This window comes from Misgurnus anguillicaudatus, chromosome 8 (genome assembly GCF_027580225.2).
Source record: "Misgurnus anguillicaudatus chromosome 8, ASM2758022v2, whole genome shotgun sequence".
Taxonomy (NCBI): Eukaryota; Metazoa; Chordata; class Actinopteri; order Cypriniformes; family Cobitidae; genus Misgurnus; species Misgurnus anguillicaudatus.
The window spans coordinates 28414467-28437673 of record NC_073344.2 but is presented as its reverse complement, the minus strand read 5'-3'; the positions used below and the strand labels follow the sequence as shown (position 1 = coordinate 28437673).

The 23207-nt window shown below is 36.1% G+C and overlaps 1 protein-coding gene across 2 annotated transcripts in view; it reads right to left on the bottom strand.

Moving 5' to 3' along the window:
- Positions 1–6696: 6696 nt before the first annotated feature.
- Positions 6697–23207, bottom strand: part of quob (quattro b) — a 75673-nt gene continuing 59162 nt past the window's right edge. For both annotated transcript variants that reach the window (XM_073870653.1, XM_055213320.2), the window contains exons 14-23: positions 21133–22262; positions 18573–18822; positions 16425–16514; positions 15795–16025; positions 13809–13979; positions 11459–11636; positions 8685–8801; positions 7503–7715; positions 7010–7215; positions 6697–6858 (exon numbers count right to left, since the gene is read on the bottom strand). In XM_073870653.1, the coding sequence (XP_073726754.1) occupies positions 6817–6858; positions 7010–7215; positions 7503–7715; positions 8685–8801; positions 11459–11636; positions 13809–13979; positions 15795–16025; positions 16425–16514; positions 18573–18822; positions 21133–22262 (2628 nt within the window). In that variant the 3' untranslated portion in view covers positions 6697–6816. The remainder of the gene's footprint in view (positions 6859–7009; positions 7216–7502; positions 7716–8684; positions 8802–11458; positions 11637–13808; positions 13980–15794; positions 16026–16424; positions 16515–18572; positions 18823–21132; positions 22263–23207) is intronic.

The following is a 23207-nucleotide window of genomic DNA, read 5'->3' as shown; positions in this document are numbered from 1 at the left end:
AAATGTATTTGTAGAAATTTATGTCATCTGTGAAAGGTTGAACGGACGTTTCCTTTTTTGTCCCTCATACTTAAGCGTAATTTGAATGCCACTGCGCAGCCTGTTCACACAGACACCATACGTCATCAACGCATTCACATGCGCTCACCTCCTGTCTGTAAACAGTGAGAATAGCAAACTTTCTGCTGAATTGACAAACTGCACAGGAGCCACAAAATGTGCAAAAACTGCCTGGATCAGCAAAGAGCAAAAACCCAAATGAACATCTGTAACTTTACTGCTTTACCACGAGATGCAAACAGCTGCAGGAGCTGCAAAGGGTCTGAAAGGGTTGTTACACTGTTTATTTTGGTAAGGTAGGTACGCGATATGTTTGTATTGAGATGGATTCAGATATTCTACTTTGATGAAACATTGTGTTGCTTATGAAATTGTGTTCGTTTACGGGATTAGCGTAACGATATAGTTACAACGTCTACACAACCGAAAGTGTGCCTAAACTAATTCTGATGTAAACACGTTGTTTATGATGGTTATTTTGGAAATGTTATTCACTTTGTAATGCAAAGTTTTCTCACTGATGAATGAGACATGAGATGTGACCGTCTGATCTGTGCGTGTTCATGTGTTTTGAACTGGAGGGTGGGGTCGTTATTTCATTGCTAGGCGGCTACTGTTAGCATTTTTCAAAATGTGTTACCCTACCTTTAATCCAGTTTGCAGACATTTCTCATCGTGATTATAAATATGCATTTAAAAGCCCTGTTATATGCTATATAAATGCAGTCCATTTACCATTTACCAATGTGCAGAGGTTTCATGGGTTGTTTGTGCCATTATGTGTCGTCCAAAAACTACAGTATTACCATGGTACTTTGTGAGTATTGATGTTTTATTAGGACACTGTAAACATTGTAAACTTTCCAGATGCCAGTCATCCGGTTTTTGTGGCCATTATTTGCAGTAAATGACACCAAACATTTTCAATGCATACATTCATGCTATTTCAAACTAGTGGAGAATTTCTAAGCCACATTTTCTCCCTTGTCCTGTTTACCATCCAAACTTTTCCCTGAAGCGGTGGGGTCTGCTTGTCTTCTCCCTAAAGACTTTAAAGAGAAATTTCATAACATGAATCTTTATTGAAAGTGGGTCATATTTGTAGTTGAAATGTAACGTAAATGTAGAATTCTGTGCCTATTTGACCGAGAAAAGACAGAACGTGAGTTTAGGGAACATTTGTGTGGAAAACTACAGACAGTTTTAAAGATGTTTGAATGCAAAATCTTCCCTCAACCCCCAAAAAACTCAGACGGAAATCTCGTCACAATACCGAAGAATTTAGTTCAAATTTATAATATAACGAATTCGCTGAAAAGCTGCATGTGAATAATTTCGTTTATTGCCTAATTCAGTGGAAACAGCCAAAAATAAATTCATTCAGAAATGATGGGTCATGCCTGTGGTTGATAAATCTAAGTTTAACAGCTCATTGAAAACCACCATGTGAAATAATATTTAGTTTCCAACATACACATAAAACTGTTGAATAACTAAGATTTAGTTGCATAAGCATTGTGGTTGATAACTGCTGCACATCTGTGTCAAATCAAGTCAACCAACCTCTGGCACCTAGAAACAGATATTTCAGCAGAGGATCCACAGTCCTGTCAATTTTGAGGTTTTGCTTCAAAACTGCATTTTTAATGTCACTCCGCAAGTTTTCATTGGGGTAGATATCAGGGGATTGAGCTGGGCACCCATTTAAGGGGCTTTTCCTTTTCTGCAAAGGGCAAAATAATCTTCTTTAAGTATTCTGATATATTCAAACTGATCCATGTTCGCTTGTATACGATAAATAGGCCCAACACTGTAGTATGAAAAACATCTCAATACCATCATTTTCGCATCCCATGTTTAAATCCTGAGGTTCTGTCGATAACCACTAGAACCGAACAATTTTACTCTCATCGGGCCACAAAATATTACACCATTTTTAGGGCCAGTTGATGTGATTCTGCAAGTACCTTAATTTAATCGATGGTGCTTTACGGGGGCTTCTTGCAAACTGTAGCAAGAAAGCTACAATTAGCTGTAATTATGCAGATGTTTGCCAGTAACTTACTGTAGATTTATATTAATTTAAATGAACATTAAACATTAACAAGACTTTATCTTTACAGAATAAAACTATAAAATAACATCAATTTAAATCTGCAGTAAGTTACTGGCAAACAGCTGCAATAATACTGTCATTTTTTTACAGTATACAATATGATGTAAGCTTATCGCATTTAAAGATCATTGACGTGTCTGGTCTGTCTTTCCCACATTCAGTTTTCTTCTGTACAGGGATGTTACACAAGAGGATTTGACCATGACTTGTCGTAATAAAAATGTTTGTGGTTTACTAGAGTTTTAACAAGATGTGTGTGAACGTGTCAGTTCCACATAAATGTCTTGCATGGTTTCTGCAAGACGTTCTAAATTGAATCATTCTGCCATGTAGACCAGAAGTGTTTAAACTTCATGAAGGCAAGGACCTCCAAAAATGATGAGCCTTTTGTGAGGCACCCCCTTTCCTAAAATATTTATTTGTATATGAAGAGTTTGGTTCCAAAATTTTATTTTTTTTTATTTTGTTTTTTGATTGTGCACTCCAATTAATATCAATCAAACTGTAGTTGGTTTGTTTTGATTTAAGCCTTCATAACTTAAAAAATACAGCTAAGTAGCACCATAAAACAAAATAATAACATGATACCATAATAATAAACATGTTTTGACTAAATAAAAAAAAGAGTTATCTCGTTTTGGAACCAAACTCTTCATATTTTATGTATAAAAAATGTAGTTACAGTGTTCAATAAACAGTATTGTGATATTATATAGACCGTTTCATCGGACACACGTGCGGCTACGCGATACGCGTCTGGTCCGACCTTTACTTCCGGTTTAAGTTTTTTAATGGTCTGACTAGTTGCTAAACTGAACTCTTGAACAAATACCTTGTCGAAATAACAAATGTTTTGGTTAACCTACGTGTTGTTGTTTTTTGCTTGTTATATAAATAAACTATGTTTAAAGTACTTTGTTGTATTTATTCTTAGCAGAGTTTACCGTAAGTTACGTATAGACCACGGACACCGCTTGTTTATGTTGGTATTGCTGAAACCTTCTATAGACAAAATATAGTGCTTGCAAACTTGATTACATTTAGAAAACGATTGCATGTAAAATAAATATTTTCAGATTTAAATACTGTGGCAACTTTCCCACCCATTCTCATGAAGTGCGTATAAATAGCACGCAGTGTGAAATGTCGTTCAATACACACAACAAATTCCCATTTTGTGTGCATATGATACGCCAGTCCTTTCCGTTTTTTGTTTTTTTTAAACTATTGTCACTTGGGTTTGGGGTTAGATTTGGGATTTGCTTGTCATTTAATATATAGGTTTCTTCAGGTTTTTGTCTAATTTTAAACCATGGTAGAATTTGGATTTGGGTTAAGATGTCATTTTATGTAACAAAAACTTGTTCTAACCCCAAACCAAAGCGACAATGGTAAAAAAAACTGGGAAAAAAAGAGAAACCAATACATAAAACGACACAAAAAGATGCACCGTGAACGGGAAGGACTGGCGTGTGCATGCAAAATTGATATTTGGCTATTGCATTAGTTTTCACACTGCATGTGATTTATATGCACTTCATGAGACTGGGCTCAACTTTCAGAAGAAATCTTTTTTTAATAGCAACTTTATGAATACTGCATACAAATGCCAACTACTGAAGCAACTCACGTTCTCACCCGCAGTGTTGCCAACTTAGCAATTTTGTTATTAAGACTTAGCAACTTTTCAGGCAGCTCTAGCAACTTTTCTTCTTTCAAAAAATTACCTAACAATTACCCATTTTTTATTTTTATTTTTGGCAAACTTTTTAGGCCAATCCAAGAACAATTTGTTCTGTAACACACTCATACAAGCCTGTCTGCCTGCAGCAAAATGATATATATACAGTATAGCTGAGATGGCCAGACAATTTGAAGAACCTCAAATTCCAGTCGAATGTGATCATCGCTTTTCAATTTGAAGATAAGAACTCTTGATGTGCAAACTCTGGAGAAAGTTAGGCAACTGTGTCTCAGTGATGTTGTAAAAAATACACTTGGCAAAAAGAGCAATGAATAAAAGGTCATTTTCTCTTTATATGGACTGACTGTTTATACAGCGTCCCTTTTCCCGAAGTGCCCTTATAGGGTGCAAAAATTTTTGGAATTCACACTTATTGTCTAATTTACGCAATGAGCTCTTTTAAAATAAGCAAATTCTCAGCAGAGCCAACCGAGAAACAAAACAAATATAAACAATTCTGGAAAGTATGCAAAGGAGTGATAAAGACTAAGATATGAAACAGTAATAATGTTCAGTACACTTTTTGCTTAGTTTTTCTGGTCACCCCTTAAAATCTTCTGGGGGCCCCTGGACTCCAGTTTGAAAACCCCTGATATAGACATGGCCCTATAGCAGGTTCACAGGTTGCCAACAATGAGGTTTTCGAGTAAAAATGTTACAGATGATTTCTACTAAGGCCAGTTATTACAATTCCCATCCTGTTTTTCTTATTTCATTATATCGAAGTACTTTGATTAAATAAAATGCTTAACATCCACATCATTTTATCATGGGTTTTTACTAATGATTTTGTAATCTTAAAAGTGAAACATTCAATCTGTTGAACTGTTAATCTGTTAATTTAATCTTTCTTACAGGTAAATATTCAGTCTCTTGTTTAATTTCACATTAATTTTCATTTTCGCCTTAAAGCAACATCATGTAGTTTTTTTACATTTAAATAATGTCTCTAAAATTATTTCAGTAATAGAACAACTTTTAACTTAACAAACTGTATTGTTGCTGCCACCTGAGCAGCCTCCTAGCTGCTATAAGCACAATCAGAAAGTGGTGGTGGAGGGTAGAGCACACAGCCCTGCCCCTCCCCCTGCCTGCAGAAGAGTGTCTGATATCAGGCACTGTTGCGCTTTTCAACCACATGGGGGAGCTGTAAGTCATTTTTACATGGAAACTACATAGTGTTGCTTTAAAGGCGGAGTGCACAATGTTTGAAAAACGCTTTGGAAAAGGAGACGGACCGACTACCAAAACACATTTATAGCCAATCAGCAGTAAGGGGCGTGTCTACTAACCGACATCCTTGCCGGGTTGCGTATGTGTGGGGCGGGTCTTTTAAAAGAAGGTCCAGATTCTATTGGGGTAGGGGCGTGTTTGTTTAGGTGATTTCAAATATTAACATTGGCTTTCAAACATTGTGCACTCCACCTTTAACTTTAGTGTACATATATATATATATATATATATATATATATATATATATATATATATATATATATATATATATATATATATATATATATATATATATATATATTGTATAGATTTTCTACCTTTTTCTATACCAGATTTATATTTCACTGCAGGATGTATATGCATACACAGCAAATACCCCAGGGTTAAATTGGTGTTTATATGGGAACCACCGGCAGGGTGTTAAAGGTAACTCTTAAGCACTGGTAAAGTTAATTAGTTTATTAAGTGATCATTTGAGTGATGATTATTTGATTGTTGAAGACACCTGATGATAATAAGCAGAATCACTGAAGACCAAAGAAATACAATAACGACAACCGACTTCCAGCCACCACATCAGATAAAATTAACTGAGAAGACATGAAATCTCTCTTATTACAAAACAGAATGATTTTATTTCAATGTCAATTGTCTACTTTTTTGAGAAATTACAGATATTTAGATGCTATGTTTTATTGAAATTGTTTGGTCGCCGTTATGCTGCTGATCAGTGTTTCCTTTAGTTGGACACTTTGACTCTTGGCTTTTTTCAGCTTTTGGTCTTCGCAACAGCATTTTAACAAAACACATTATTTATTGCAAATGACATCAAGTAATATCAAGTAATATTGCTTAAACAGTCAAAGAAACATGCTTGACTCATCAATAGTTAAATAGATGTAGATAAAATAGTAATTCTCTACTGGAGATCATAAATGTTTTTTTTTTCCGCAGACCAAGCTTTCCAAATTTGATTTTTAAAACCATTGCAGAAGTGTATATATATATATATATATATATATATATATATATATATATATATATATATATATATATATACACATGCAGCTATCAAGAATCAGCACATTAATAGCAACATAGTGACCATTCACGATGAGAGTCATGTGTTTTATACTATAGTGGATCCCAGCATGCATTGCAACATGGAATATGTCACCACCATGGATGCGATTTATGTGCTGCTTCTTGATATTTGGATGGGTTTCTTTAAAAATTTTCCACAATGTATAAAAAGATATTTAGAAATAGGCTGATCCTGAAAAATCCTATATTTTAGCAATCTTGTCAAAAAAAAAATATCTGTAACAAATAAACCACTTTAATTATAAATTATATTAGCAAAGGATAATTTTGTTTTTAACTTTCTTTGCAATATATAATGTGTTTTAATAAACAAAACAAATTGAAGTGATATGTGACAAGTCAAACTGCCCCACTAAAGGAAACACTGATCACCACAATGGTGTATGTGTATATGACAAATACAAATATTTGTTAAAACCAACCAACACCCACACCAAAATAAATAAATAAAATAAGCTTTATTTGAGAGTTGTACAGAGTCCATTAGTGAGCGACAGACATGATGCATGATAATATAAAAGACATGTGAAGGTCTTACGGTATAAACATTATAGATTGGTTAAACTTCAGTTGATTTAGCCATGATGTTTGTCCCTTGAACCTGAGAAAAACAAAGAAAATACATTTTTAATGACAACAATATTCAGCAAAAAACAAGATACTGGCAAATAGCTTATGTTTAAAAAAAGCTGTATTTGCACCGTTGGACATAATGCATTGCACAATGATAAAATAATTTGTAGGCCTCATACTTTGGAGCACGGCTGGTTCCTTGTTTGGCCTGGTGGGTTAGTGGGTTTCCCATTGGTTTCCTGTTTTTGGGCACGTAACTTTTTTGTGTCAATGACGGACACCTCAGATAGGGTGTGTTCACCATCTCCACCAATCACAGACTGGCAGCTGTGACCAGAACTGCTGAAGCAACTCACACTCTCACTCGACGATTCAGAACTGTCCACTGTAACAAAACACAACAAAGGGTACAATTAGCAAAACATTTACCTTCTAAAAATAATAATGCATGGGCTGTAAAATTGCTTCAGTCAAATGGAAGCTGTCTGGATTGGACACTCATTCATTGTGACTAAGAACTGTAGCATCACACATGAGACTTTGGTGGTCAAAAGACATCATCTGTAATGCGACGTCAAAGAGTAACGCCAAGTTGTTGTTCTAAACACGTTCCCAAACTAGAAATCACATCTGATATTTTTATGAACCCTGACACTGAGATAAAGGACATACCAAGTACACTCTGGTTTCCACTGTCCTGCTCCAAATCATCTTCCTCCAGGATTCCTGAGGTTCCTTGCTCAAACCGTACAACATCACCACCGCCTGGACCAATCAGATGTCTCAGATGACAGTCCCACCCAGAGGATAAAGATGAATGGCTACCAGACGATGACGTACAGCTGGTCGAACCAACAGAATTCAAGCGAAGGACAGGAATGCCGCCTAAATTGTAATTAAATAAGATCAATATCATACAGTACTGTGCAAAGTCTTACTGTGGGTTCACACCAGATGCGAGTTCAATTATTTGCACAAGTAGATTACATACAAAGTCAATGCAAAGACGCGATCAGATGCGTCCTCGCATGGGGCGATGCAAATGACGCGATATGGGCGGTGCGTGTGTGGCGAAAACACACGCTATTCGCCTCAAACACGTCATCGCCCAAGTTGAAAATAATCAACTTGAGCGAAAAATTCGCATGACATGAAGTTAAATCCGGCAAGTAATCTAGAGCGAGTATCGCGCTGCCCCGCGTTTGGGGTGTGCGTAGCATTACTGTGCGTTGACACCAGATTACTAATGAAGCGAATAAATCGTGCTATTTGCGGGTAGTTGGACGCTTGAACATTTTGAGTTAACTTGCTTTATTCGCGCATAAAATTCAGACACTAATACGCTTAATTTGCCAGCTTTAGCTAGCTAAGTGAGTGTCCGACCTCCTCACTCACTTTCTTTCAAGTAAGATCCTTTTTATTCTTGTTTCTACAAAACCTCAAAGATGTGTCGTACAGCTCCGGGTGTTCACATACAGCGACAATGATGTTGTCCTCCATTGTTGTTTCGTATTTCTGCCTCCGCTCGCTACATCGTAATCACGTCACTACTAGAGCAAGCTCCTGATTGGTTAACGCAGGATGAATATCCGCCAAAGTTCCGATTATTCAACTCGCTCGATTTGCAAGAATTAAGCATTAGGCAGATCAAATGTCATTTGTGCCACCTCATTCAGGCGAATTGCACCACAGGATGTGCAACGCGTCTTTGCATTGAATTAACATGTAAATCACTCTCGCTTCATTCGTGTCTGGTGTGAACGCACCATTATTCCATCATGCTAGATTATTTGTGTTTTTGCAATAGTATAATGATCATATCTGGTATATATATTTGGATGACACGTGTTTTACCCCGTCCTGTGAGCGCATAGTTGATGGCTCTGTCATTGATGGCCATTTCACTGGGCGTGATGTCCATGTAAGGTTTATATCCAATCCCCATGAACACTCTCTCCTGCATTCGGATCTCTGTGTGAAGACCAACACAGAACTTAAAGTGCGCATATTATGCAAAATCCACTTTTACAAGGTGTTTGGACATAGATGTGTGTTGGCAGTGTGTGAACACGACCTCCATACAATGAAAATAATCCACCATCTCCTCCTTTTTAATCCCCATTAAACAAAAGCAGTCTCATTATATATCTAATTGTTAATGTGATGTCACACTGATAAATCCCCGCCCACGGCCACTGACTGACAGTCCGACATTACCATAGTTTATACCCTATCTGCCATATCTCAATAGTGAGATACTATTGTCTCAGACAGCATTCACAGAAATCAAATCTATTTGAACTTTTAGACACCAATACAGACATCTGTGATCTGTGAATTGCAAATAGAAATGACATACTAAAAAGACATCACAAATATCACACTAATCTACATTTTTTATATATTTTCACAGTTCAATTCAATTTTATTTATAGCGCTTTTCACAATTGCTAATTGTTTCAAAGCAGCTTTACTTTAATAGATGTAGGAAAAGCATAGACAAGCGAGCGTACTAATAATATAGCGTATACAGTAAAGTATGAACTTAAGCCAAAGATGGCGGACTCTCCAGGGGGTGAAAAATCCCTCTTGGAGAAAAACCCTCCTGGCTAGTCCAGGGGGGAACTCCTAGGAGGAGAAAACCCCCTGAGAGAGATACATATATATATTTATATATATAAATACTATCGGGGTATGTGAACGGGTAAGCGAATTAAACTGGTTCCGCCGGTGGTCATTGGTCAGGCATCGACTGGGCATCACGTTGAAGGACGATCAGTAGATCAATGGTGTGACAGTACCTAAACAATGCATGTGTAAAGCTGTGTTTTGTTGTCTTATGCATGACATAAAACAGCGTATCATCTTAGTTTTTTCTTTCTGGGTTTTTCAAATTCACTACCCTTCCGGGTTGCTCGTGGACAAAAAAAGCCACTAAATTGATCAGCTGTAAAATGTATCAGATATTTTTCAAATTTTTGCATAAATCTGTTAATCAACCTCAGTACTGATCAAAACTACTAAATGTTTACAAACATTACACACACACACACACACACACACACACACACACACACACACACACACACACACACACACACACACACACACACACACAAAATAATATGCTGTTATATTCCATATAACTCAATGTACAAGCCAGAAATTAAGCTCTTTGTTTTTGCACAGGCCTACTAAAGGGTTAATAGTGGCACAATGTGATCAACAGTAAAAAATAAAAATGTTACCTCTTTGCAAAAGGAAAAAACACCAACAATCAAGAATGCATGATAATAAGGTGTCATGGCTTTGCAATCAAAAAAATTGGTTATAATGGAAGTCAATGGGGCAAAAAAGCCACGAACAACTAATCAGGGAGAAAAATAAATAAAATCTGATGCTGCACAAAAACTAAAAATGCATCAAAGCCTATGTTTCTACTGATCTTTGACAAGCCCAAAAAGGTTAAAAAAAAACCAGTCCACAATCACTTTATATATTGAAAATAATATCTTTATATCTGTCATTTTGTGTGTTTTTGTGACATCAGTTATAAACTTGGCAATTAAAAAGTTAAAAGCATGGAATTTTTGTAAACATTTGGAAGTTTTGATCAGGACTGAAGTTGATCGACAGATTTATGAAAAAATAAAAAATAATCTGATACATTTTTACAGCTGCTCCATTTAGTGTCTCCCCTGTCCACGAACAACACGAAAGGGTAGTAAACCTGCCCACGGTGTATTGTTGAGTCTTTGAAACATTTCAAAGCATTTTCTCAAAATATGTGTCAATATAAAATTTGTCACCAAAAATCAGTCCATTTGCTGAAACACAGAGAAACTTGTGGCCAAAGTAAGACAAAAATGGCCAAAAATGGCCCCAACAACCCATAAGGGTTATCATAACAGCCGTCTCCAAGTGTCTCTGTTTATGTGTTATAGGGTTCATCCGGCTTTTATTATTAATTTAATGTTTATACATTAGTATATCTGTCAATACACATCAGTCATGTTGCTGCACACTACATCTATTGTTCATTCATTGATGTGTGGCAGATTAGATAAGGAACTGGCAGCACAAGCATGGGCATTTTTAGGTGTTACAGACTTTCGAAGAAAGTTTTGCATAACAAGATTGACTCATATGATGTATTAAAGTGCAAGTAATTCTGTGGAAACAGAGACAATAATGAAACCGGGAAGTTGTACGAGTGTAAATGTAGGAGGCTGATAGGGGTTGAGAAATGAATAAATGCTTTTGTACATGGGGCTGAAAGTTTGGAGTAATTTATCATTTCCCAACACTCCTTCCTTATCTAATTCCTTTGTATACTTATCAGTTAATAACATGACCATCCTTGGCTCCTCATGGTTTTTTCTTAAACACAGAGAGGAAGAACTCCACAGAAACTGATAGGAATAATATTTATATTACTGTATTCTCTGAATGTACACACAATAAAAGTTTAGGGAGTGACTTCAAAAAAGCATGATGTCCATGTCTCACACTCCAAATAACTATAACAGATCAGTCCTGTACAGACCACACAGATTTACTGAACATCATAGCGGAGATTCACTTAAAATAAAAGTTTTTTTCATGATAATGCGAATAGGTTTGCTTACCTCGGTTGTGGACGGCTTGTTCCCACAGAATTCTCTCCAGGTCTCTGGTCCAGTTCTCCTTCACGTCACGACTCTGTGCCTGTAGGATGTACGTGTCCTGTGACTTCCTTCTTCGAAACCAGATCTCAAAACACAACCCGCTCTCACCGAAATTATGGGTCATGCCAATGTCTGAAGTCTGACACAGAACGGAAGAGATGGACAAAACTAACATCACCAACAAATAAATAAATAAAAAAAACACCATTTTACAAAACAATCAATTCCTGATGGATAACCCCACAGTCACGTTAGCTACAAGGGACAGAGCGTCAGGCTACCATTCATTTTCAATGGAGTGGCCGTTTGCCAGCGACAAGCCATGAGCTCGCCGCTGCGCCGAGCAAGGTGGGGCCAAAATAGACAAGACGGGGCAGCGTGACGTAGGTCTGTGGCTTGAGTCGAAGAAAATAATTCAAGATGGCGGAAAATGCGCATTTCTGTATATATCTGATAAGTTTGGCATTTTATCTCATATATTTTGTTACTTTTATTGAGAAATAAATAATTTTAAATCCAAAAACATCGTTCTTGTAACTTAAAAATACCTCTGAAGTGACTTTTGATACCGCTTTCAAATACTAGCCAAGGAACGCACATCAAGCGAGTGTGTGTCGCTTGGCGTTGCTCACTTTCGTAGCTAATGTGACTGTAGGGTCAAATCAAATTTTTATCGCTTCATTTATAAATAGTTCCTTCAAGTTTTTTTACTTTTTACATTGAAGGAATTGCAGACATTTGCTTGTTAAAGGCCCACTGTGTACATTTTAAGCGACATCTAGCAGTGAGACTGGGAATTGCAACTAACGGCTCAGTCCACAGCTCACCCCTCCCTTTAAAAACGCATAGAGAAGCTACAGTAGTCGCCACAGGATAAATATGTCATCTTTTGAGACAGCGTAGTGACAAAATGCGCTCTGTAGAGCAGTTTGTCCATTTAAAGGTGCAGTGTGTCAATTTTAGCGGCATCTAGTGGTGAGGTTGGGAATTGCAATTAACAGCTCAGTCAACTGCTCACCCCTCACTTTTGAAACACATAGAGAAGCTACAGTAGCCGCCACCAGAAAAACATGTCATCGTCGAAGACAACTAAGTAAAAAACTTTTGTCCGTTAACGGCTTCTGTAGAAACATGGCGGCACAAAATGGCGACTTCCACGTAAGGGGACCCTCGTGTATGTAGATTAAAACGTCTCATTCTAAGGTAATAAAAACATAAAGGTTCATTATAAAAAGGTCTTTATACACCCCTGATAATATAGTTTTGGACATTATTTTGCATTTCTGTCAAGAGAGCTTTCTAAAAATTACACACTGCACCTTTAAGGCTACTGTAGAAACATGGTGGCACAAAATGGCGAAATGTGAGGGGACCTGCGGTGTATGTGGACAAAAACATTTCATACTAAAGTAATAAAAACTTTGATGGACCTCAAAATTACAGTTTTAATGCAGCTTCAAAGGGCTCTAAACGATCCGAGGCACAAGGGTTCTTATCTACGATATGATCATCATTTTCACCCCACCCCCCAAAAAAGTACTTTTAAACCACAACTTCTCGTCTTAGTTATTACGTATTCACGTGGGAAGGTTGCACAATACATATGAGAAACGCACACTTGCAGACAATTTTAAAGAATAAACTGACACAAAAACATGAATTAATATCATTTCACATACAACAACGTCAGACGGTCCTATTTCTCCACACTTGTAAAGTGGTAGTTTCGCATACGTCATGCTTGACCTTTTCACATGATTACGTAATACATAAGGTTGCGTGTCACACAGCTAGTGCAAGACGAAAAGTTGTGGTTTAAAAGTACTTTTTTATGAAAATCACGATCATTTGGCTAGATAAGACCCTTATGCCTCAGTTGGGATCGTTTAGAGTCCTTTGAGGCCTAAAAAACTTAATTTCTTCTCGACTTTACAAAGAAAGACATAAACATCTGGGGATGAGTAAATTATCAGAATTTGTAGTTAAAAGTGAAATACTTCTTTAAGCAAACAACAAAAAATACTAATACAGTGAGCTTTAAAACAAGGAAGATTTTTTGTTCCTATCCTCTATCTTATAATGAAGTCCCAGATGACAATACAGCGATACATTTTTCATGAACTGTTAAAATGTCAGTGTCCTGGATGCCTGTGTGAACACCATGAGTTTATAAAAGCTTTGCCCAAATGTGTAATATGATTAAACAGAGATCTGTTTAGATTGTAGTCTCTCTTGAAATCATTTTTTACATCACAACTTGACTTAAGGGGATTAGCACAGAAATCAATATTTGGACGACTCAATGGTTTACCTTAAAAGACTGTTTGTAGATATACGTGTCATTCCCCACATCAGTCCTCCGAGTCTTGCTGAAGAGAATGAGATCTTGGAAGAGAAAAATGTGACGGTAACATTTTTTCTTTCTGAAGGTCACGAGAAACTCGTCTTGACGAATTAGCTGGCCTTGTTCTTTCAGATTCACCTGCATAGACAAAATTATCTTTACAACAATATCAGACATCTTACATTTACTATTCAATTGTATTTTTAAGCTCTATCAGATAGCCAAACTAAACCTAGTAGTCAATGAAACCTCAATGGATTCATTGCAAAAAAATGATTTTCAAGAAAAAAAGGTTCTTAGTATTTTCGTCTTGTTTTCGGTAAAAATATCCAAAAATTCTTAAATGAAGATGCTTTTTCTTGATGAGCAAAACGACCCAAGAAAATAAGTCTAGTTTTAAGATCAAAAATATATAATTTAAGTGATTTTGTGCATAAAACAAGCAAAAAAAGCTGCCAATGGGGTAAGCAAAAAAATCTTGAACATTTTTCTTAAACACTAAATTCAAGAAAAATGTTAAAAAATGTGCTTACCCCATTGGCAGATTTTTTTGCTTGATTTATGCACAAAATTACTTAAATTTGATATTTTTGGTCTAAAAACTAGACTTATTTTCTTGGGTCGTTTTGCTCATCAAGAAAAAGCATCTTAATTTAAGAATTTTTAGATATTTTTTAAGAATGTTAAGAATTTTTTTTCTTGAAAATCATTTTTTGCAGTGTATTTTTCAAGCCATTGAATCTTAATAAGTTTCGTTTTAAGACACTCAGCACAGTTTTTGTATGTATCCAGAACAGACTTGTGACTCACCAGTAAGAATGATTGGGGTGTTTATTTTTATTATATGAAAAACTATAGCAGTTTCTGTTCAATGTTATGATTTATATATTTTTACCGACTTACATGTTTAGTTTTGACTAATTAAAAAAAAAAATAAAGTGCATAAGAGCTTGTGGGAGTTTCCTGTTCTGGTTTCTAAAAACAAATTTGCACCGATGGATGCAGGTGGATGGAGTCAAGTGTATCTTATATTCTTACCACCCACTGATCTTCTTTCCATTTTTGTCTTAAAATAAAAGCAAAGAAAAAAAGGCATTCATCTTTGTAATTACAGATACTCTGTTGCTGTTCACTATGTTCTTTAAAAATATCCTTTCTTTATCAAACCTGCACTATTATTTTATGTTGCTTTTCAAACTTCAATCTCATTGGTGTTTGTGTGTCTCATTATTTGTTGTGCTTGTTTAGCTTAGATGTCAGATCTTTAGCTCAAATATAAAATCTCACACAGTTTACATTTTTTGGAGTCGTTTGGATTACTTTTATGATGAATGGACGTGCGTTTGGAGCATAAACATATTGGGCATGCATGGAGAAAAAATGAAAAAAATCTTTAAAAAATATATATATTTTGTGTGCTTACGTTTATATAAATTCAATTCAATTCAATGTTATTTATATAATTTCACTATTGGTAATTGTTTCAAAGCAGCTTTACAAAGCAATAGAAGCAGGGGAAAATACAGAAAAATCGAGAGACAACATAAGTAGCAAAATACAGCAAAATACAGCGGCTATGAATAAACTTTAATGTAACGTAAAGAAGAGGATGCTAATTAAGCTAATGTCGGCTGACTCCCCGGGTTGAAAAAACCCCTAGGAGAAAAAACCTCCCGACTTTTTTAAGCCTAGGAGGATAAAAAGTCCTAGGAGGGGAAAAACGATTGGGAGATATATATATATCGACTGTATATGTATATGGGATGTAAACGTTATGTAAACGGAAAAGGAGATTAAACGGGTTTCGTCGGTGGTCGGGATGGCATGACGGTGAATATATTCTAAGTTTTTTTTTTTTTTCATTTTTGGATGAACAATTCCCACATTTTGACCATCTATCTTTCATTTCTGTTCAAACCGAATGAGCCTCTTTCTAATATCTCCATCACTCACATCACAGTCCTGAATATCATCCATGGCGAGCAGATTGTTGCCGTGGCGAAGCTGAAACTGTACAATCTCCAGAGCTGTCTGTATCTCCATGCGCTCGCGGCCGGCGCGTGGCCCGCTGTCGCATTCTCGCAGCATGTCCTGCAGCAGCAGACTGTATTTACTGATGCGCTGCACCGGTTTCAAAAGATATGATGACAGATCCATCTTATCACCCAACACCTGCTGTTTATGCTGCAATAGAGCCAAAGACAACCAACATCATATACAGTATATAAGACGTGTGATCCGTGCTTGAATAATACACATCTGTAGTTTGGATAAACAAGTACGGGCTGGCACAGGTGCTTGGCATATGACACATATAACAGTACAGTATTTTCTGTCGACAAGATGTGCCCACCATGCTGTCATGGCAGCTCATTGCAAGAGACAAGTTTTGACTGAAACTCTCTCAGCTTACTGGAATTATGAGTGAACAGATTTCCCGGAGAATGAATGGATGAATTCACATCTGTCAGATCTTTCATTACTCTTTGGATTTTTGCTTTTACACAAGTATTAACAGAAAGGAGCTGGTAACATTTCTTACAGCATCTTGTTCTACTACTTAATAAAAAAAGAAATAATCACCTTGAAGAAGTCTTTTCCATGACTGATGAGCAGTTTTTCAGAGCGAGGTTTGTTCTTACTGTATAACGCGTAGAGGCCAAAGTTTTCTTTCTGGATTTGAGAAACACAAAGTTAGAATCAATGACTGGACAAGCAGAGATGATAAAAGTGTGATCGGAGGATAATGAATGTTATTATGTGACTTTATGTTGTGTGTGTCCTTTTATGCAAATGAGATGATCTGGTTGGATAGTGCAGATTAAGGGGCGGTATAATCCCCTTCTGACATCACAAGGGGAGCCCAATTTCAATGAGATATTTTTTCACATGCTTGCAGAGAATGGTTTACCAAAACTAAGTTACTGTGTTGATCTTTTTCACATTTTCTAGGTTGATAGGGGACCCCATTATAGCACTGTCCCCTTCTGTTCTGTTCGGGGTATAAACAGTGGGGTTATGCTAATAAAATTTAAGGATGCACCAATACAAAATGTATGTGGTAATAATGATATTTGATTACTTAGGATGACGGCTGCCAAATGTCCCCTTTAAATATTTGCTTTTTATGTTATAAACATTGCGGTTTTGTTGATAAAAAATTAGGGATGTACCAATACAAAATTTATGTGGCAATAATGATATTTGATTACTTAGGATGACGTCTGCCAATACCAAGAGTGCCGCAGGGATGACTTATGTTTGTACGTCAATACGAAAGTTAGCGGGACACTGGTTCCTTTGCCAAAAAAAAAAGATTCATTTTTCCTATTTGGATTATCACAAAAAAAGCCTTGTTTTTTTAAGTCTAAATTCATTTACTAGAAATAAAAAGCTAAAATTACACCACATTCTGCCAACCTCAACGTCATCCCCACCAAGCTTCTGACAGCTCTTTCAAACTTTATTAAACACATTTAAAAACATGTTCCCTGATAAGGAAAACTCTTTGGAGTATCTGCACTTCAAAAAATTATTTTCAAGAAAAAATTCTTAGTATTTTGTCTTTTTTTCAGTTAAAATATCTAAAAATTCATAAATTAAGATGTATTTTCTTGATGAGCAAAACGACCCAAGCAAATAAGAAGTCTATTTTTAGACCAAACATATCAAATTTAAGGGATTTTGTGCATAAAACAAGCAAAAAAATCTGCCAATGGGTCAGCATTTTTTTCTTAAATTTAAATTTAGAAAAAAAAAGATTTTTTGCTTTCCCCATTGGCAGATTTTTTTTGTTTGTTTTATGCACAATATCACCTAAATTTTATATTTTTGGTCTATAAACTAGACTTATTTTCTTGGGTCGTTTTGCTCATCAAGAAAAAGCATCTTAATTTAAGAATTTTTAGATATTTTTACTGAAAACAAGACAAAAATACTAAGAATTTTTTTCCTGAAAATCATCTGTTGCAGTGTGTGGATGAATCTTTGTTGAGAATTGTGCCCATGTTGCGTTGTTATTGAGATCTTCATGCATGATGACGTTTAAAGTGCCCGAAAAGTCTGTACTCTTATGTAGCAACTTGTTAGAAACCTTTTAAAGAAAGTTTAAAGCTTTTAAAAAGTCACAAGTGGGACTTACTAGTGTGTTTTATGTCATGAAAATATCCTGGGCTTGTGTTAACCCAAAATCTTATAAAAAAAGGTTTAACTAAAACCCCATTCCAAAAAAAGAAAACATTGACTTTAGGATGATGGAACCGGAAATGCTCAAATGCTAATTCGCTTATGGGTTTTGCCTACAAAAATACATCAGTAGTTTTGCTTTTTACTCCTTGTTTCCAAGTATTATGTCATGAAATCCTAAAAGTGCTGAGCGAAAATAAAAAATGATCACACAGATTCAGTTCTGATGCATTTTTCTGACCCTGCATCTGCCCTGATCATAGACTGTTTTAAACAATCGGCCAATGTCAGATAGTGGGAAAAACTGCTTTTAATTGCTAATAAGAATCTGAACAACAGAACCAAATCTGGATGGGTAAATTTTTTGCTTTTTTGGGTAAAATTATTGTCAGGGCAAGAACAACGGTATCAGCTAAAATTTCTCATTTTTAAGTTTAATTTGCTTCCTACACAGGCAAATATTTTTATGTGAAATTGAATTGACTAGTACTAATGTACATAGTGAGCTTGTGTGGACTCATGCAGGGTTCTTCTCAAAGATCTCACATGTTTTAGAAAGCAGCGTCCCACACTGAAGGGCTCCTGCAGACAGATCTCCAGCTCATTAAGAAAGTGATGCTGGTGGAAATCTCGCAGTTTCTCCAGGTTTCCAAAGATGCTTCCTCGCTGTCCCCGCAGGTCTTGAGGAACATCAGGACGCTCCAGCTCAGGCATGTAATGCTCGACGACGTACCCTAAGGCTCTTACATACTCTCTCTCCGTCTGGAGCAACTCTTCAATGATCAGCTGGAGTTTTCTGAAAGGAGCAAAACAAACCTTACATCATTCCTCCCTTTGGCGATGTTTGACATTTTCCTACAATTTCATTTATTGTAAACAAAACTATAACATATCCTTTAATATGATGTATTAAAGGAATATTACACTTTCATAACAAAATTCCGATAATTTACTCACCCCCATGTCATCCAAGATGTTTTTGTCTTCTCGAGATGAAATAATGTTTTTTTAAGGAAAACATTCCAGGACTTAGTGGACCTTAACAGTTTCAATGCAGCTTTAAAGGGCTCTAAACGAGGCATAAGGGTCTTATCTAGCGAAAAGACCATAATTTTCGCCAAAAACAATAAGCACTTTTTAAAACTTCTTGCTTTGAACTAGCTTTGTGATCCGCCAGTGTGACATTACATATTACGTAATCACGTGGAAAGGTCATGCATGATGTATGTGAAACTACTGCCCTAATGTTTACAAGTGTGGAGAAAGAGGAGCGTTCAGATGTTGTTGTTGTATGTGAATGATACTATTTAATGTCTTTGTGTCAGTTTATTGTTTAAAATGATCTGCAAGTGTGTGTTTCACATATGTAACGCGTGAACCTTCGACATGATTACGCAATATGTAAGGTCGCGCTGGCGCACCACACAGCCAGCGCAAGACGAGAAGTTGTGGTTTAAAAGTACTTTTTTGGCAAAAATAACTATTGTTTGGCTAGGTAAGACCCCTATGTCTCGGTTGGGATCATGTGGAGCCCTTTGAAACTGCATTCACTGCAAAATAATGACTTTCTTATTTAGTATTTTTTTCTTGTTTCAGTAAATAAATCAAAAAATTCTTAAATTAAGATGTATTTTCTTAATGAGCAAAATAACCCAAGAAAATAAGTCTAGTTTTTAGACAAAAAATATAAAATTTAAGCGAATTTGTGCTTAAAACAAGCAAAAAAATCTGCCAATGAAACACGAAAAATACAAATGTATCCAAACACAAAATGTTTATGGAAAAAGTCAACTTATTTCAAGAAAAATTTTCTTGTTTCATTGGCAGAATTTATTTTTTTTTTTGCTTGTTTTAGGCACAAATTCGCTTAAATTGTATCTTTTTTGTCTAAAAACTAGACTCATCAAGAAAATACATCTTAATTTTAGAATTTTTAGATGTTTTCAGTGAAAATAAGACAAAAATACTAAGTAAGAAAGTAATTTTTTGCAGTGTTGAAACTGTAAACTGTGGATGTCCACTATAGTCCACTATATGGAGAAAAATCCTGGAATTTTTTCCTCAAAAAAAAAAAAAAAAAAAAATTATTTGTTCTCGACTGAACAAAGAAAGACATCAACATTTTGGATGACATGGGGGTGAAGAAATTATCATGATTTTTTATGAAAGTGGAGTAATCCTTTAAAGCTACTATTTACACTGCAAAAAAATGATTTAAGAAAAAAAAAAATTTTTGTCTTGTTTTCAGTAAAAATATATATATTTAAACACTAAATTCAAGAAAAATTCTAGAAAAATTTGCTTATCCCGTTGGCAGATTTGTTTGCTTGTTTTATGCACAAAATCCCTTAAATTTAAATTTGAAAAACTAGACTTATATTCTTGAGTTGTTTTGCTCATCAAGAAAAAGCATCTTAATTTAAGAATTTTTTGATATTTTTACTGAAAACCAGACAAAAATACTATGAATTTTTTTCTTGAAAATAATTTTTTGCGGTGTAGTTTTTCTCTTTAAATTTGAGTCACCTTCAACACTGCTACATAGAAAATATCACATTTACCCCAAATTAACTTACATGTTGACACAGTGAGGGCTTTGCTACAAAAGCTCTGATATCAGCATTTAATATCAAATCTATCCAATATTTTTGAACTCTTTGTATTTTTCATACTTTAAAGGTGCAGTGTGTAATTTTTTTGAAGGACCTCTTGACAGAAATGCAAAATAATATACAAAACTATATTATCAGGGGTGTATAAAGACCTTTTTATAATGAACCGTTATGTTTTTATTACCTTAGAATGACACGTTTTTATCTACATACACCGAGGGTCCCCTAACGTGGAAGTCTCCATTTTGTGCCACCATGTTTCTACAGAAGCCCTTAACGGACAAATTTTTTTACTAAGTTGTCTCCGACGATGACATGTTTTCCCGGTGGAGGCTACCATAGCTTCTCTATGTGTTTCAAAAGCAAGGGGTCAGCAGTGGACTTAGCCGTTGGTTGCAATTCGCAACCTCACCACTAGACGCTGCTAAAAATTACACACTGCACCTTTAATAAAGCATTGCACTATTAGATATTCTTCATTTCAGATTACTCACAGTACAGTACTGCTGTTTTCCACAGGCATAGAGATCGACCCATCCTGCAATCTGATGGGAATAACTGAGCGTGTTGGCGAAGAAATCATCGATTTACAGTCATTGCTGGTCTTTTGATTTATTTTGCTCCGGTTCGGTTCCGAAGCGCTTGAACAAAAGCTGTCTTGGTGAGACAACCTGGAGCTCTGTCCATCCCATGATGCTCTGTCCGACTCACTGACTGGACTCGAAGCTCTTGGTACCAATACACAGGAATCTGCAGATGTCTGGTCATTTAAATGTACCACGGGCTTGACCGTAGCATTGGCTTGACAGTGGGTAGATGCACAAGATTCTTTATTAGACGAGAAGACTGGAGTTTGATTACATGGCGAGCGGTCACTCTCGATGGCCCGTCCGGCGTACCCGAGATCACCGTCACTTTGAGAGTACGTCTGATGGCATTTCTTGAATGTTACGGTCTGGCCATAGTGAAAGGTGGAAACGTTACCTTCGCTTGACCTTCGGTGGAAAAGACGTCTTTTTTCTTTAAACCAGACTTTGGGTGAGCTTTGCTCTTTAATCTGCAATGACTGTTGAATACCTTCTAATGAATCTTGTTGTTTAATGGGTAAAGTTTCTTTATAAGCATTTTCAGCCAATAATGTGTCTGAGTTTGATGATGTGCATATCATCATGGGCTTAACGTCAATATTACAAAGTGCCACAGTCTCATTATCGCTTTGTCCATCGTTCTCTATTCGACCGCCAGCTGGATTTGTTTGGAGGTCGCCCTGCTTTTCTTCGGGAGGAGTGGTCATTACATTCTGTGCCAGTCCTGCCAAGAGGCCGTCAGACACATTTTCTTTTTGTGGAGATATGGGAGGACTTTGATTTCTATAAGAGGACTGCAGTATCTCATGAAGCTTCTGTCTGATATCTCGGCATTGAGCCCGGACCGCATTCCAAATCCATATCCCATCTGGGTGCCTCTCCAACAGCGCGCTACTCTTTTCCTCAAAGTGTTGTGGTGAGAAGTCTCTGAACCTCTCCTCAAAAGCCTGTAGTGCACTCATGCGGAGACAAGCTGGAGAGGTCACGTTCGTCTCCGACTCTAAATACTGCATGCACTCTTTCACAAGAGATGAGGCCTGAAAAACAAACAAGTTTAAAACATGTATGGTGTGAAACATAAAAGATTACTTTTTAATCCACGTTTTTTTTCTCTATCCTATAATAGTTTATAGAGCAATGACTGTGTCGGACAAAAATTGACATGTAAATGGCAAATATATGTGACCCTGGACCACAAAACCCAGACTGATCTCACGGAAAGTCGTGTTATAGTCACGCAAAATTTGATCAATTTATTTGTGTCCATGGCACGAAATTCTGCAAATTTCTATAAATAGTTTCTTGTGTCCGTGGCACGACTTTCTTTTTCGGTTCATTGTATGTATTGTTTTCTCATTGGTTTTTCCTATTTTCTTACCATTGTCCTTGGGGTTGGGGTAAGAATCACTTTCTGTTACATTTTTAGACATCTTGACCCAAACCCCAACTCTTACCCCAACTCCAGGCGAGAATAGTTTTAAAAGCGGAAGAAAAACATGTAGAAACCAATACATAAAAGTACATCCTAACCCAAACCACAAATCTAACCCCAACCCCACGCGACAAGTTTTTAAAAATAGAGGGGAAAAAATGAGAAAACAATACATAAAATGACATGAAAAACACTATTTATAGAAATTTGTGTCACGAAAAAGACATGTGTGCTCAAGGCACATAAAAAAGTTGAATTTCGTGCCATGGACACAAATAAATTGATAAAATTTTGCGTAAATATAACTTGACTTTCCCTGAGATCATTTGACAAAACTAGTCATGCCAGTAGCACGGGTATATTTGCAGCTATAGCCAGAAATACACTTTATGGGTCAAAATTATAGTTTTCATGCCGAACATCATTAGGATATTAAGTAAAGAACATGTTCCATGAAGATATTTTGTAAACTTCTTATCGTAAATATATATAAATGTACTTATCATAAGTAATATTTGTTGCTAATGACTTAATTCGAAAAACTTTAACT